At 36.4% G+C, this 14,236-nt stretch overlaps 1 protein-coding gene across 1 annotated transcript in view; it reads right to left on the reverse strand.

Moving 5' to 3' along the window:
* The window catches only part of LOC123536922 (uncharacterized), a 35,109-nt gene that overhangs the window by 4,155 nt on the left and 16,718 nt on the right, over window positions 1–14,236 (reverse strand). The window contains exons 2-4 of the mRNA XM_053528076.1: window positions 7,514–7,633; window positions 1,775–1,872; window positions 1,081–1,174 (exon numbers count right to left, since the gene is read on the reverse strand). Of these exons, the coding sequence (XP_053384051.1) occupies window positions 1,081–1,174; window positions 1,775–1,872; window positions 7,514–7,583 (262 nt within the window). The 5' untranslated portion in view covers window positions 7,584–7,633. The remainder of the gene's footprint in view (window positions 1–1,080; window positions 1,175–1,774; window positions 1,873–7,513; window positions 7,634–14,236) is intronic.

Raw genomic sequence — 14,236 nt, forward strand, 5'->3', positions numbered from 1 at the left:
GAATTCAATTCTTTGAATAATTTTGAAATAGGGCCATCCAAGGATCATTCCTGTGAAGTTTGGTGTAATTCTGCCCAGTGGTTTTCAAGAAAAAGATTTTTTTAGAAATTTTTGATGGACAACTGACGACGTACTACGCACGACGGACATCAAGCGGTCACAAAAGCTCATCTTGTCACTTTGTGACAGGTGAGCTAAAAACTAAAAAGATCCTACTACCATCCCTAGAGACCTTTAGAACTACTTTTAGCTTCTATGTGTCTCTTCAAAAAAATCTGGAAATCACAACAACAAAAAAATGTTACTGATAGGTGGATCAAACTAACCTCTTTATTTCTCTTATTTAAACTTAGCAGCATATCAATTTATAAAAGACTGTTTAAGACATGCACACTCCTAGTTGGTAAGCATTTTTATGGGAAAAGTTAGTTAAAAGATTATTTTAAATATAAGGCAGAATAAATATATGAGGGATAAATAGAATATTTCAATTTTTTTGTTACAAACTTCATAAATTTAAACTGATTAGGCTTGTCAAGAAAAATTTAAGTCTCACCTGAAACCTCCATATTTAAGTAACATATTTTCTTCAACTACTCTATTTTAAATTTTTAGTACAGTAATCTAATAATCTCTATATACAGGAAGAACAGAATGTAAAGCAAGTATTTCATATAAAGGAAACTTTTACACATTTCTCACTTTTTAGTGAACAAAGACTTTATAACCAAAGAACAGAATCTTTTTTCTTTCATTTAAATATACTTTATGTTCATGTGCTCAAATGTGAATCACTGATTGGTAGAGAAAAGAACATTCAAAGCAACAAAAAGATTAAAGTGTCCTTAATCAAAGTTTTTCAAACACACAGTATTTTAAATAAAGCAGCATGTAAATTGCTCTTTTCTACTCTTTTCTCTGTTTTTAGAAACACGTAACATGTCAATCAAACTCAAGTTACTTAGCCGATGTATTTGATGCTGAAACAAATATGCACAACATCATTTACCATTCTTCTTGGAATATAAGAAAGATATTTATAATGGTACTCCTCACTGATATATGCTGTACTATATTTACCTTCCTGTATTATAACAGAGTTTGGCATTGACGTAACAGTCTGCAGATCATCAGCTGTCGTGATCTCACCACCTTCCGTCACATATGTGACATTCTAGAATTAAGATTAAAACATTGCTACATTCTATAATGAGGTGATACATGATAATATTTGGCAATTTCCAATAAGAGGAGGAACTTACTACCACAAAGCCCCATGAATGGCCTATTTATTCCAATGTTCACAAATAAGGTATTGGACCCCTAATAGAAATGTTTAAAAAATGGCATTTGCTTGGTATATTCTTAAAGTTGACCATGTTTCGCACTGTGTTGCAAATCCCAGTGGGGTTTGAACCTATGCCCCCCCCCCCCCCCCAAAAAAAAACTGCAGTCAAAGTAGGTTTATGGTAGGAACTGAATACTCTTCAAAAAGGAGGTACTTTATTATGGGTCCAATACCTTAAGTGAAAGAATGTCTCTGATAGGCAGTTTCAACTACAATGTATGACTACATCAATACTGGAGTAAGTTACTTTATTTCTACATTCTGATAATAGTAAACATAATCCGTCTAATTAAGGTAATGCATAGAATACCCATGTCTTTACCTGCAAAATGGCATCACAATTACAGGCCAACAACTACAAATGTAAGAGATACAGGAATAACTAAAAAGACCAAAAGCTTAGGACACAAGATAAATGTAACTCACCCCTTCCTCATCTTTTACAGTTGTAACTCCTTGTAATACCGCCTCATCAGGATTCAATCCTTGTTGTTTTATAATGTTTAAAGCTATTTTACCTGCCTCTGAAATTGTCAAATTATACCATCTTCTTTCATGCTGTTATCACTATATTAAATCAAATAACAATTCTGGTACATTCAAGGCAGAGTACCGGTACTATTCAAAATGCATGCTGAAAGTCAAGAATTTCATTGAGCCATCCATTTAGAGAAAAAATGGCTGATGGAAAACCAAGAGTAACAAGAGCACCGCCTATGGTTTCCATCGCTCGTCTGCAAATGCTGGACAGTATGTAAGAAATGAGTTACAGTTCAGAATTTCAAAGTACAAAAAGGGCCATAAATCTGACAAAATGCATAAATCAGAGTTATAGTTCTTGGCATACACAGTTACCTAATGATGATAAACAAGTGTGCAAAGTTTCAAAGCTGTAGCTCTTATAGTTTTTGAGAAAAGGTTGGCCTACACTAAAATTTTAACCAAGAAATCCCCCCAAAAAGGGCCATAATTTTGACAAAATGCATATCAGAGTTATGGGTGTTGGCCTACACAGTCACCTAATGATGATAAACAAGTGTGCAAAGTTTCAAAGCTGTAGCTCTTACAATTTTTGAGAAAAAGGCTGACCTAAACTAGAGCTATCACTAAAGGTGATGAATGTACCCCCCGCATGCACTGACACAGTACATTGCAATTTGACGCAGATTAAGATTGCATAATTATGTGGACTGTATGTATATAGACTGTATGTATACAGTATAGTAACAAAAAACAAAGTCCCATAACTATGCAGAATATTTATCTAAAAGAATGTAACATGCCCATGCACAACTAGGGTTGGTACTGATCACTTGTGTGAAGTTTCATTAAATTGTGTGTAAGGGTTTGGTAGATTAGGCACGCACAAGATTGCATATGCAGACTGTATGTACATAGTATGTTAACAAGAAACAAAGTCCCATAACTCTGCAATTTTTGTCGCTGAAAGAACCTAACATGCCCCATGCACAACTACTGTTGTTACTGATCACATTTGTGAAGTTTCATTAAATTGTGTCAAGGGGATGAGGAGAGATGGTGCGCACAAGACTGTGTCTATGTATATAGTATAGTAACAAAAAAACAAAGTCTCATAACTCTGCAAATTTTTTTCTAAAAGAACCTAACATGCCCCATGCACAACTACTGTTGGTACTGATCACTTGTGTGAAGTTTCATTAAATTGTGTCAAGGGGATGAGGAGAGATGGTGCGCACAAGATTGTGTCTATGTATATAGTATAGTAACAAAAAAACAAAGTCCCATAACTCTGCAAAAAATTTTTCTAAAAGAACCTAACATGCCCCATGCATAACTACTGTTGGTACTGATCACTTGTGTGAAGTTTCATTAAATTCTGTCAAGGGGATAAGGAGAGATGGTGCGCACAAGATTGCGTCTACGGACAGACGGACAGACAGACAGACAACCTGAAACCAGTATACCCCCCCTTACAACTTTGTTGTCGGGGGGTACAATAAAAGTTTTAACCAATGCCGACGATCAAGTGACGACAATACTTCGTAGATTTTTTTCAAAAAGAGCTAACAAGGTGAAAAAAATGACAATATCTTGAACTTTCTCTCCAAATCGGAGAGAACTATTTACATGTAAGACATGTCTATCTCACTCTGAGGCTGAGCTGCTAAAGTTGTAGGATAAATAACAAGTAAAACTACAAAAATTATTTCTTAAATTGATAACAGTCTATTGCAGAGACTTCGGCAATTCATATAAAGATGTCCTTTTGAACTGAACCATCAAATACATACAATTAGAATGAACCTGTGATGGATGAGAATGTTGGTATCTGCATATACATGTAACTTTAGTATTCATAAAAGATACATGTATAAGACAAGAGGGCCATGAAGGCCCTGTATTGCTCACCTGACCTATTGACCTAAAGATCATCAAGATTAACATTCTGACCAAGTTTCATTAAGATATGGTCATAAATGTGGCCTCTAAAGTGTTAACTAGCTTTTCCTTGGATCTGACCCAGTGACCTAGTTTTTGACCCCAGATGACCCAGATTCGAATTTGACCTAAGATCATCAAGATTAACATTCTGACTAAGTTTCATGAAGTATACAAGCTTTTCCTTTGATTTGATCTAGTGACCTAGTTTTTGACCCCACATGACCCAGACTTGACCTTGACCTAAAGATCATCAAGATTAACATCCTGACCAAGTTTCATTAAGATTGGGCCAAAATTGTGACCTCTAGAGTGTTAACAAGCTTTCCCTTTGATTTGACCAGGTGACCTAGTTTTTGATCCAAGATGACCCAATATCAAACTTGTCCAAGATTTTTTTAAGGGTAACATTCTGACCAAGTTTCATTAAGATTGGGCCAAAATTGTGACCTCTAGAGTGTTAACAAGCTTTTCCTTTGATTTGACCTGGTTATCTAGTTTTTGATCCCAGATGACCCAATATCGAACTTGTCCAAAAATTTTTTAAGGGTAACATTCTGACCAAGTTTCATTAAGATTGAGCCAAAATTGTGACCTCTAGAGTGTTAACAAGCTTTTCCTTTGATTTGACTTGGTGACCTAGTTTTTGATCCCAAATGACCCAATATCAAACTCCTCCAAGATTTTATTGAGGGTAACATTCTGACCAAGTTTCATTAAGATTGGGCCAAAATTGTGACCTCTAGAGTGTTAACAAGCTTTTCCTTTGATTTGACCTGGTGACCTAGTTTTTGACCCCAGATGACCCATATCAAACTTGTCCAAGATTTTATTGAGGATAACATTCTAAACCAAGTTTCATTAAGATTGAGCCAAAATTGTGACCTCTAGAATGATAACAAGCTTTTCCTTTGATTTGACCTGGTGACCTAGTTTTTGATCCCAGATGACCCAATATCGAATTCGTCCAAGATTTTATTGAGGGTAACATTCTGACCAGGTTTCATTAAGATTGGGCCAAAATTGTGACCCCTAGAGTGTTAACAAGCTTTTCCTTTGATCTGACCTGGTGACCTAGTTTTTAACCCCAGATGACCCAATATCGAACTCGTCCAAGATTTTATTAAGGGTAACATTCTGACCAAGTTTCAATAAGATTGGGCTAAAATTGTGACATCTATAGCGCTAACAGTCAAATTGTTGACGACGGACGGACGACGACGGACACAGGGCGATCACAAAAGCTCACCTTGAGCACTTCGTGCTCAGGTGAGCTAAAAATCTATTAGACTATTTAGTTTGTTCATTTAATTTGGATTGCTGTCATTTTTCAACAGATTTTCTGCACCCAGTATTATAACTACAAGAATCAAAATCTTCCCTGCATGAATCAGAGGTGGAGGATCAATAACTTAAAGCACACAGTCTTCTGTCAAACCATCACAGAGAACATTTGCCTCAGACAGGGTTCAAACCAACAACTTTAATTTCATGTCTAGTCCTCTCCCTGGGCTGAATATGGCTCAATTATTTTGATAAGAAGAATAATGGTCACATTTAGATCCAATTGAGCCGCACCATGAGAAAACCAACATAGAGTATTTGTGACCAGCATGGATCCAGACCATGCGCAGTCTAGTTAGGATCCATACTGTTTGCTGACAGTTTCTCTAACTGCAATAGGGTTTGAAAGCGAACAGTATGGATCCTGTCCAGACTGCGCAGATGCACACGCTGGTCTGGATTCTTGCTGGTCGCAAATGCACTATGTTGGTTTTCTCATGGTGCTGCTCAAATATTAAAAGACAAGGTAAATACACAGGTTTTTGTTCCAAATTTTCTTAAAGCATAACCAAAATCTATTACAGACAATAATATTTCATTTATAACAAGAGGGCCATGAAGGCCCTGTATCGCTCACCTGACCTATTGACCTAAAGATCATCAAGATTAACATTCTGACCAAGTTTCATTAAGATATGGTCATAAATGTGGCCTCTAAAGTGTTAACTAGCTTTTCTTTTGATTTGACCTGGTGACCTAGTTTTTGACCCGACATGACCCAGATTCGAATTTGACCTAAAGATCATCAAGTTTAACATTCTGACTAAGTTTCACGAAGATACAGTCATAAATGTGGCCTCTAGAGTGTTAACAAGCTTTTCCTTTGATTTGATCTAGTGACCTAGTTTTTGACCCCACCTGACCCAGATTCGAACCTGACCTATAGATTATCAAGATTAACATTCTAACCAAGTTTCATTAAGATATGGTCATAAATGTGGCCTCTAAAGTGTTAACTAGCTTTTCCTTTGATTTGACCAAGTGACCTAGTTTTTGACCCGACATGACCCAGATTCAAACATGACCTAAAGATCATCAAGTTTAACATTCTGACTAAGTTTCATTAAGATACAGTCAAAAATGTGGCCTCTAGAGTGTTAACAAGCTTTTCCTTTGATTTGATCTAGTGACCTAGTTTTTGACCCCACCTGATTTAAACTTAACCTAAAGATCATCAAGATTAACATTCTGACCAAGTTTCATTAAGATATGGTCATAAATATGGCTTCTACAGTGTTAACTAGCTTTTCCTTTGATTTTACCGGGTGACCTAGTTTTTGATCCTACATGACCCAGATTCAAAATGGACCTTGAGATCATCAAGATTAACATTCTGACTAAGTTTCATGAAGATACAGTCATAAATGTGGCTTCTACAGTGTAAACAAGCTTTTCCTTTGATTTGACCTGGTGACCTACTTTTTGATCCAAGATGATGCATATCAAACTCGTCCAAGACTTTATTGAGGATAACACTCTGACCAAGTTTCATTAAGATTGGGCCAAAATTGTGACCTCTAGAGTGTTAACAAGCTTTTCCTTTGACTTGACCTGGTGACCTAGTTTTTGACCCCAGATGACCCATATCAAACTCGTCCAAGACTTTATTGAGGATAACACTCTGACCAAGTTTCATTAAGATTGGGCCAAAATTGTGACCTCTAGTGTTAACAAGCTTTTCCTTTGCTTTGACCTGGTGATCTAGTTTTTGAACCCAGATGACCCAATATCGAACTCGTCCAAGACTTTATTGAGGGTAACATTCTGACCAAGTTTCATTAAGATTGGGCCAAAAATTGTGACCTCTAGAGTGTTAACAAGCTTTTCCTTTGATTGACTGGGCCCTACTTTTGACCCAGATGACCCATATCAAACTTGTCCAAGATTTATTAAGGGTAATATTCTGACCAAGTTTCATAAAGATTGGGCCAAAATTGTGACCTCTTGAGTGTTAACAAGCTTTTCCTTTGATTTGACCTGGTGACCTAGTTTTTGACCCCAGATGACCCATATCAAACTTATCCAAGATTTTATTAAGGGTAACATTCTGACTAAGTTTCATTAAGATTGGGCCAAAATTGTGACCTCTAGTGTTAACAAGCTTTTCCTTTGATTTGACCTGGTGATCTAGTTTTTGACCCCAGATGACCCAAAATCAAACTCATCCAAGATTTTATTGAGGGTAACATTCTGACCAAGTTTCATTAAGATCTGGCCAAAAATGTGACCTCTAGAGTGTTAACAGTCAAATTGTTGACGACGGACGGACGATGGACGACAACGGACACAGGGTGATCACAAAAGCTCTCCTTTGAGCACTTTGTGCTCAGGTGAGCTAAAAATTTGACCCGAAACTTTTACCTTCAAAATGTATATGAAAATGAGACTTTGGTGTTTTACCTGTAAGTGTAATAGTTTGTCCACTTTCTACAGCAGATGTTATGATATTGCCATCAGAAGTGGAGATCATTGTGATTCCCTGACTTTCTAACCAATTTATAGCATCGGAATTACTTGAGCCTGCAAAAAGAAAAGGTAAGCTTTATTTAACATCACATATTTCCAACAGACAACAGAGCTACAAATTTCTTCTGCAACAAACTAGGTATCCAATAACAGATACTTACCTGTATTTTTTCCTCCTGGTACAACCCACTGAATTCTGAGTGCCCAGTAAGGGTACCATTTTTCACGTTTCTTGTATAACATTGCCAGGGATCAAAGCCCCGCCCCGACTTCCAGCAACTGAAGCACTCACTCTACAACTGAGCTATCAAGGTGACAAATAAACCATTCCAATTATAGCGTCCAAAAAATGAAAAATAACACCTTTAAATTCATGATTACTGTTCTTCAGCTTGGAAGTGAAATTTTTAATTTTAACCTTAATCTTAAGCCAGCTTTGCAGGAAACAAGTCAGGCATTCTTCACTAATTAATCTATTTAGGTACTCTAACTTGTTATGCAAAGCAGTTTTCACCAATGGTTCTTTAATAAAATGGTTTTACACTATTACATTTTCAATTTTAGAACTGCTAGATGAGAAAAGCCCACTGCAAATGAGACTAAATACATGCCCATATTATAGAGTTGTTCATTCTATTAGTAATAGATTTATTGTGGCTCAAATATGACTCATTTTTGGCTCTGTCTAAACTAATTATGTTAAAGTGACAAGTGGGGTAAGGAATTCCTGAATACTGGACACAAATCATAAATTGTTTTGAATTTCAGCCAGCCAAGCTTGTATTCAAATACTTAGGGTAGTGGACCTGTAATGGAAACTACATATTTTTCCATATGCAATGTCAGCGTTCTCTGGAATGTACACAAGGTAATATGCTCATAAAATAAGAGCTGTTGAAGGACAGCAATGCTCGACTATTCAACAGCCTTGTCAGTTGAAATGAATATAAAATTCGAAAAAGAAGAATAATTTTGTAAACTTGCAAAACAGGGTTATGGAACCTTTACAATGCATATCAGTTCATGGACAACTGTGTGAAGTTTCAATCCATTCCCAATAACTGGGTACTGGATACCAGCTTACATACAAACACTTGACCAAAAACTGCTAAGTCAAACAAGAGGGTCATGATGACCCTGGATCACTCACCTGAGTAATATGAGCTACATGTTTCAAATGTCAAACTGATGATAAAATATTAAGAAAGTCAGTAGGTCACATTCATGGTCAATGAAATTCAGTTTTACGATTTGTGTGCAAAACTGTGTATGTCATCAAAATTTCAAGGCTGTATCTTAAAAAACTAGAAAATAGGTCAGTAGGTCAAGGTCACAGTCAAGTGACATCATATTACTTGGGGGTCATCAGGTAATTATAATTAAACAGTCTTGGAAATAGGATCAGATGATTTTTTAAGTATTTTTCCTATATAACTCACATAATAACTAAGTGACCCCAGGGTGGGGCCTCTTTTAACCCCAGTGGCATAATTTGAACAGTTTTGGTAGAGGACTACTAGACAATGCATCATACCAAATATCAAAAGCCTAGGTCGTATGGTTTCAGACAAGAAGATTTTTAAAGCTTTTTCCTATGTAAGTCTATATAAAACTTGGGACCCAGGGCAGGGCCTCTTTTCACCCAAGGGGTACAATTTGAAAAATTTTGGTTGAGGACCATAAGACAATGCTACAAACCAAATATCAAAAGTCTAAGTGTTGTGGTTATAAGTCTATGTAAAACCTGACCCTAGGGGGATAATTTGAATAATCTGGGTTGAGGACCACTAGATGATACTACATACCAAATATCAAAGCCCTAGGCCATGTGGTTTTGTACAAGAAGATTTTCAAAGTTTTCCCTATATAAGTTTATATTAACCATGTGACCCCCGGGGCGGGCAATATTTGACCCTAGGGGGATAATTTGAACAATTTTGGTAGAGGACCACTAAATGATGCTACACACCAGATATCAAAGCCCTAGGCCCTGTGGTTTTGGACAAGAAGAGTTTTTAAGTTTTTACTTTCGGTTGCCATGGCAACCAGAGTTCTGCATGGAATTCAATTCTTTGAAAAATTTTGAAAGGGTGCCATCCAAGGATCATTCCTGTGAAGTTTGGTGTAATTCTGCCCAGTGGTTTTCAAGAAGAAGATTTTTTTAGAAATTGCTGACGCACTACGCACGACTGACATCAAGCGGTCACAATAGCTCACCTTGTCACTTTGTGACAGGTGAGCTAAAAAGGCGCATAATTTTGTAACAAGCAGCTAAGGCCTGACACCGTTTTGGCCCGGTTTTCCAAATAAGGTGATAATGAGTTAAAGTTCTAATAAAGGCATACAATAAATAACCCCCAAATTAATAAGCATTACTGAAGGAAAATGGACAGGTAGAAAATGAAATTAAAGAAATAAATTAGTGTAAAAAAAATCAAAGCAAGAAAAACACTATTTTCAATGTTTATATCCCTGTGACCTTGACCTTTGACCCCGAAATCAATAGGGGTCATGTACACATCAAGACCAACATACCTATGAAGTTTCAAGGTCCTTGGTGAAATACTTGTCTAGATATTGAGCGGAAACCATTTTCAATGTTTAGGTCCCTGTGACCTTGACCTTTGACCCAGTGACCCCATTCTCACTCTGGACCAACTAGGGTAATAGGGGATCATTCTGACCAAGTTTCTTGAAGTTTGGATAAGAAGTTGTTGAGAAAAATGAATGAACAAAAAGGTTAACATGAGACCGATTGGGACCTTGACCTTTGACCCAGTGATCCCGAAATCAATAAGAGTCATGTACACATCAAGACCAACATACCTATGAAGTTTCAAGGTCCTTGGTGAAATACTTGTCCAGAAATTGAGCGGAAACCATTTTCAATGTTCACATCCCTGTGACCTCGATCTTTGACCCAGTGACCCCATTCTCACTCTGGACCAACTAGGGTAATATGGGATCATTCTGACCAGGTTTCTTGAAGTTTGAATAAGTAGTTGTTGAGAAAAATTTATGAACAAAAAGGTTAACATGAGACTCATTATTCCATCCATCCACCCATCTGCCCGTCCGCCAATCTGCCTATCTGCCCAGACAGACCTAATCTACATTACAGGGATCATCCTACAAGGCGATTTGAGCGATATCGTCGCTTTAAAGTCGGCCACTTTGCCTAATTATTGCCTCAGGGCGAAATCCAAATCGCCGAGTTTTTCATCGAGTTATTATCTGTTAACTTAAAGTTGTAAAACTTGATGCATATTCTAGATTAAATTATCGATAAATCTATAGTCAACCCCGCCTACTCGCCTGTCAAACTTCAGCCAATCGTAGCGTTAATATCCCACAGTGTCAATCAATAATATTGTATGCCGCCGCCATTTTGAAAATTTTCAATCAGCGTGTAAAAAGACGATAAACTTAATGAGAGCATGATCTTATGCAACAATTGTATATTATTCTTTCATTTTATTAAAGATTACTTCAAAAATTATTTCAATTACCATAATTATGGTCAATTTCTGTAAATGAACGGCTCAGGTGCTGTGGATAAAAAAATGATTTCGTGGACGTCAGAATTGCCGTATAAAATATTGTAAAAAGATCGCCATTATCTACGAGTTTGATATTATTTTCGAAAAAAATAATAAATAAATAAATTAAATGTATAAATCTGAACAAGTTGATGCAAAAATCGGGCATTATAAAAGTACGAGAATCGAAACATGAACGAAAATTTTCACAGCGTTTTGATCGTGCACCTGTTAAATTTACGAGTTTTGGACATGTAAATTTCGGATAAAAATTTAAAGGCGACTTTTTCATAGCTAAGTTTATACTTTTTTTAGAAATTCATGAAAATGATAATGCAAGAATCAATTTCCTTAAATTATTACTGTTAATAAGTTACAGCTAGACCCACAGAAAGTGGATATATATAGGCAAGAAACTGAATGCTATGCCTATTCTTCTCCTTAAATTCCTCAACTTCTCCCTAAATTCTGTGGAGGGAGAAGTCACTTCTCCCTAAAATTTTGACCTAGGATGATCCCTGTACAAGCCATGTTTTTCTTTGAAAATGCAAAGTAGAGTTATGTAACCTGTGCATTACATGTCAGACCATTACAATAAACAAGTGTGTGAAGTTTCAATCCATTCCCATTAGTGGGTACTGAGATACCAGCTTACATATAAAAAACTTAACCAAAAACTGTTAAGTTGAAAAAGGGGCATAATTTTGTAAAAATGCAAAGTAATGTTATGGAACCTGTGCACTGCATGTCAAATCATGTCAGTGAACAAGTGTATTAAGTTTCAATCCATTCCCATTAGTGGGTACTAAGATACCAGCTTACATATAAAACCTTAACCAAAAATTTCTAAGTCAAAAAAGGGGCAGAAGTTTGTAAAAAAAGAGAAAAAACGAGTTATGGAACTTGTGCAATGTAAGTCAGTTTATCACAGTATATAAGTGTGTGAAGTTTCAATCCATTCCCGTAAGTGGTTACTGAGATACCAGCTTACATACAAAAACTTAACCCAATCGGGACGCCCATGCTGACGCAGACACAGACGCATGAGTGAGTCCAATAGCTCTAACTATCCTTTGAATAGTCGAGCTAACAAGAGCTGTCTGTTGACAGCGCGCTCAACTATTCAAAGCACTGACAGAAGTATAGGGTCAAAATATTACCTGAGATTTTCAGACAAAACAAAAAGGAACAGATAAGACAAACAATGTACCTGCATTTGTGGAATTGGGTAAGTCTTGCACTATATGGCAATGTGTGACCATGTTGGTAAGCAAGTGTTCAAAGTTTCAAAGCCGTATATATCAAACAGTTAATAGACAAAATATCGAATGGTTGCGAAACCTAACTAATTTCTATGTCCAAATAAGGGCCATAACTGAGCTAAAGTCCTTGTCCTAAGTAAGTAGACTATGAAGGTAAACAAGTAGTCAAAGTTTCAAAGCCTTAAGACAAACAGGTAAGGCAAAATACAGACTGGTACGAAATCTTAACTGATTTCCAAGTCCAAAAAGGGCCATAATTTAGCCAAAATAGTTGACAGAGTTATGTACTCTTGCCTACAGATTGGAACCATGATGATAAACAAGTGTTAAAAGTTTCAAAGCCACATGTCAAATAGCTTTGACAAAACGCTGACTTGTATGAAACTGAACCAATTTCCAAGTCCAAAAAGGGCCATAATTCAGCCAAAATAGTTTGCAGACTTATATACTTTTGCCTACAGATGGAAATCATGATGATAAACAAGTGTACAAAGTTTCAAAGCCATATGTCAAATAGTTTTGACAAAACATGGATTTGTACGAAAACTTAACCAATTTCCAAGTCAAAAAAGGGCCATAATTCAGCCAAAATAGTTGACAAGAGTTATGTACTCTTGCCTACAAATATAAATCATGATGATAAACAATTGTTCAAACTTTCAAAGCCACATGTCAAATAGTCTTGACAAAACATGGACTTGTACAAAAATTATCCCAATTTCCAAGTCCAAAAAGGGCCATAATTCAGCCAAAATAGTTGACAGAGTTATGTACTCTTGCCTACAGATGGAAATCATGATGATAAACAAGTGTACAAAGTTTCAAAGCCATATGTCAAATAGTTTTGACAAAACATGGATTTGTACGGAAACTGAGCCAATTTCCAAGTCAAAAAAGGGCAATAATTTAGCTAAAATAGTTGACAGAGTTATGTACTCTTGCCTACAAATATAAATCATGATGATAAACAATTGTTCAAACTTTCAAAGCCACATGTCAAATAGCTTTGGCAAAACATGGACTTGTACAAATATTGTACCAATTTCCAAGTCCAAAAAGTGCCATAATTCAGCCAAAATAGTTGACAGAGTTATGTACTCTTGTCTACAGATAGAGACTGTTATATTAATCAAGTGATAAAAGGTTCAAAGCCATATGTCAAACACTTTACAAAAAATGTGAACTGGTACGAAAAACTTACCAAGATTTCTAAGTTAAAAGGGGCCATAACTCAGCCAAAATATTTGATGGAGTTATGTACTCTTGCCTTAAACTGAACATGGTGATGGTAAACAAGTGTTGAAAGTTTCAAAGCTTTATCTCAGAAGACTTTGTCAAAAAGTGGACTGGTACGAAAAACTTAACCAAGGTGTGACGCCAACGCCGTGGTGAGTAGGATAGCTCTACTTATTCTTCGTATAGTCGAGCTAAAAACATATACACTATGACCTAGAGGTTTAGGAATCAACTCAAAGAAAATAACTAAGGTTTAAGCCCGAATGAAATCCATTCTGATGCGGCCAGATGGTGATTTGCCACTAAGTCTTGTTAAGAATGATAAACCGGTTCCTATCCTGCCTTATGCTTGACAATGGGAGGTAAACATGCAAAATGCAAGTCAAAATGGCTCACCCTCTCGAACAGGGTGACATTATAATACACCAACATTTTACCTTTTTAGCAGCCACACAATGCCCGAAACAACTTACAAGAATACTTAATTACATTGAAGTCGCTAACAGTCATTACTGGTCCACTACCATAAATGACCCATACATGACCACCTATTTGACATAGTACTAGAAATCAATCAATGACACAAATATTAATCCTATCCTGCTTTTACCTGTACACCT

The sequence above is a fragment of the Mercenaria mercenaria genome, chromosome 17 (genome assembly GCF_021730395.1).
Source record: "Mercenaria mercenaria strain notata chromosome 17, MADL_Memer_1, whole genome shotgun sequence".
NCBI classification, from domain to species: domain Eukaryota; kingdom Metazoa; phylum Mollusca; class Bivalvia; order Venerida; family Veneridae; genus Mercenaria; species Mercenaria mercenaria.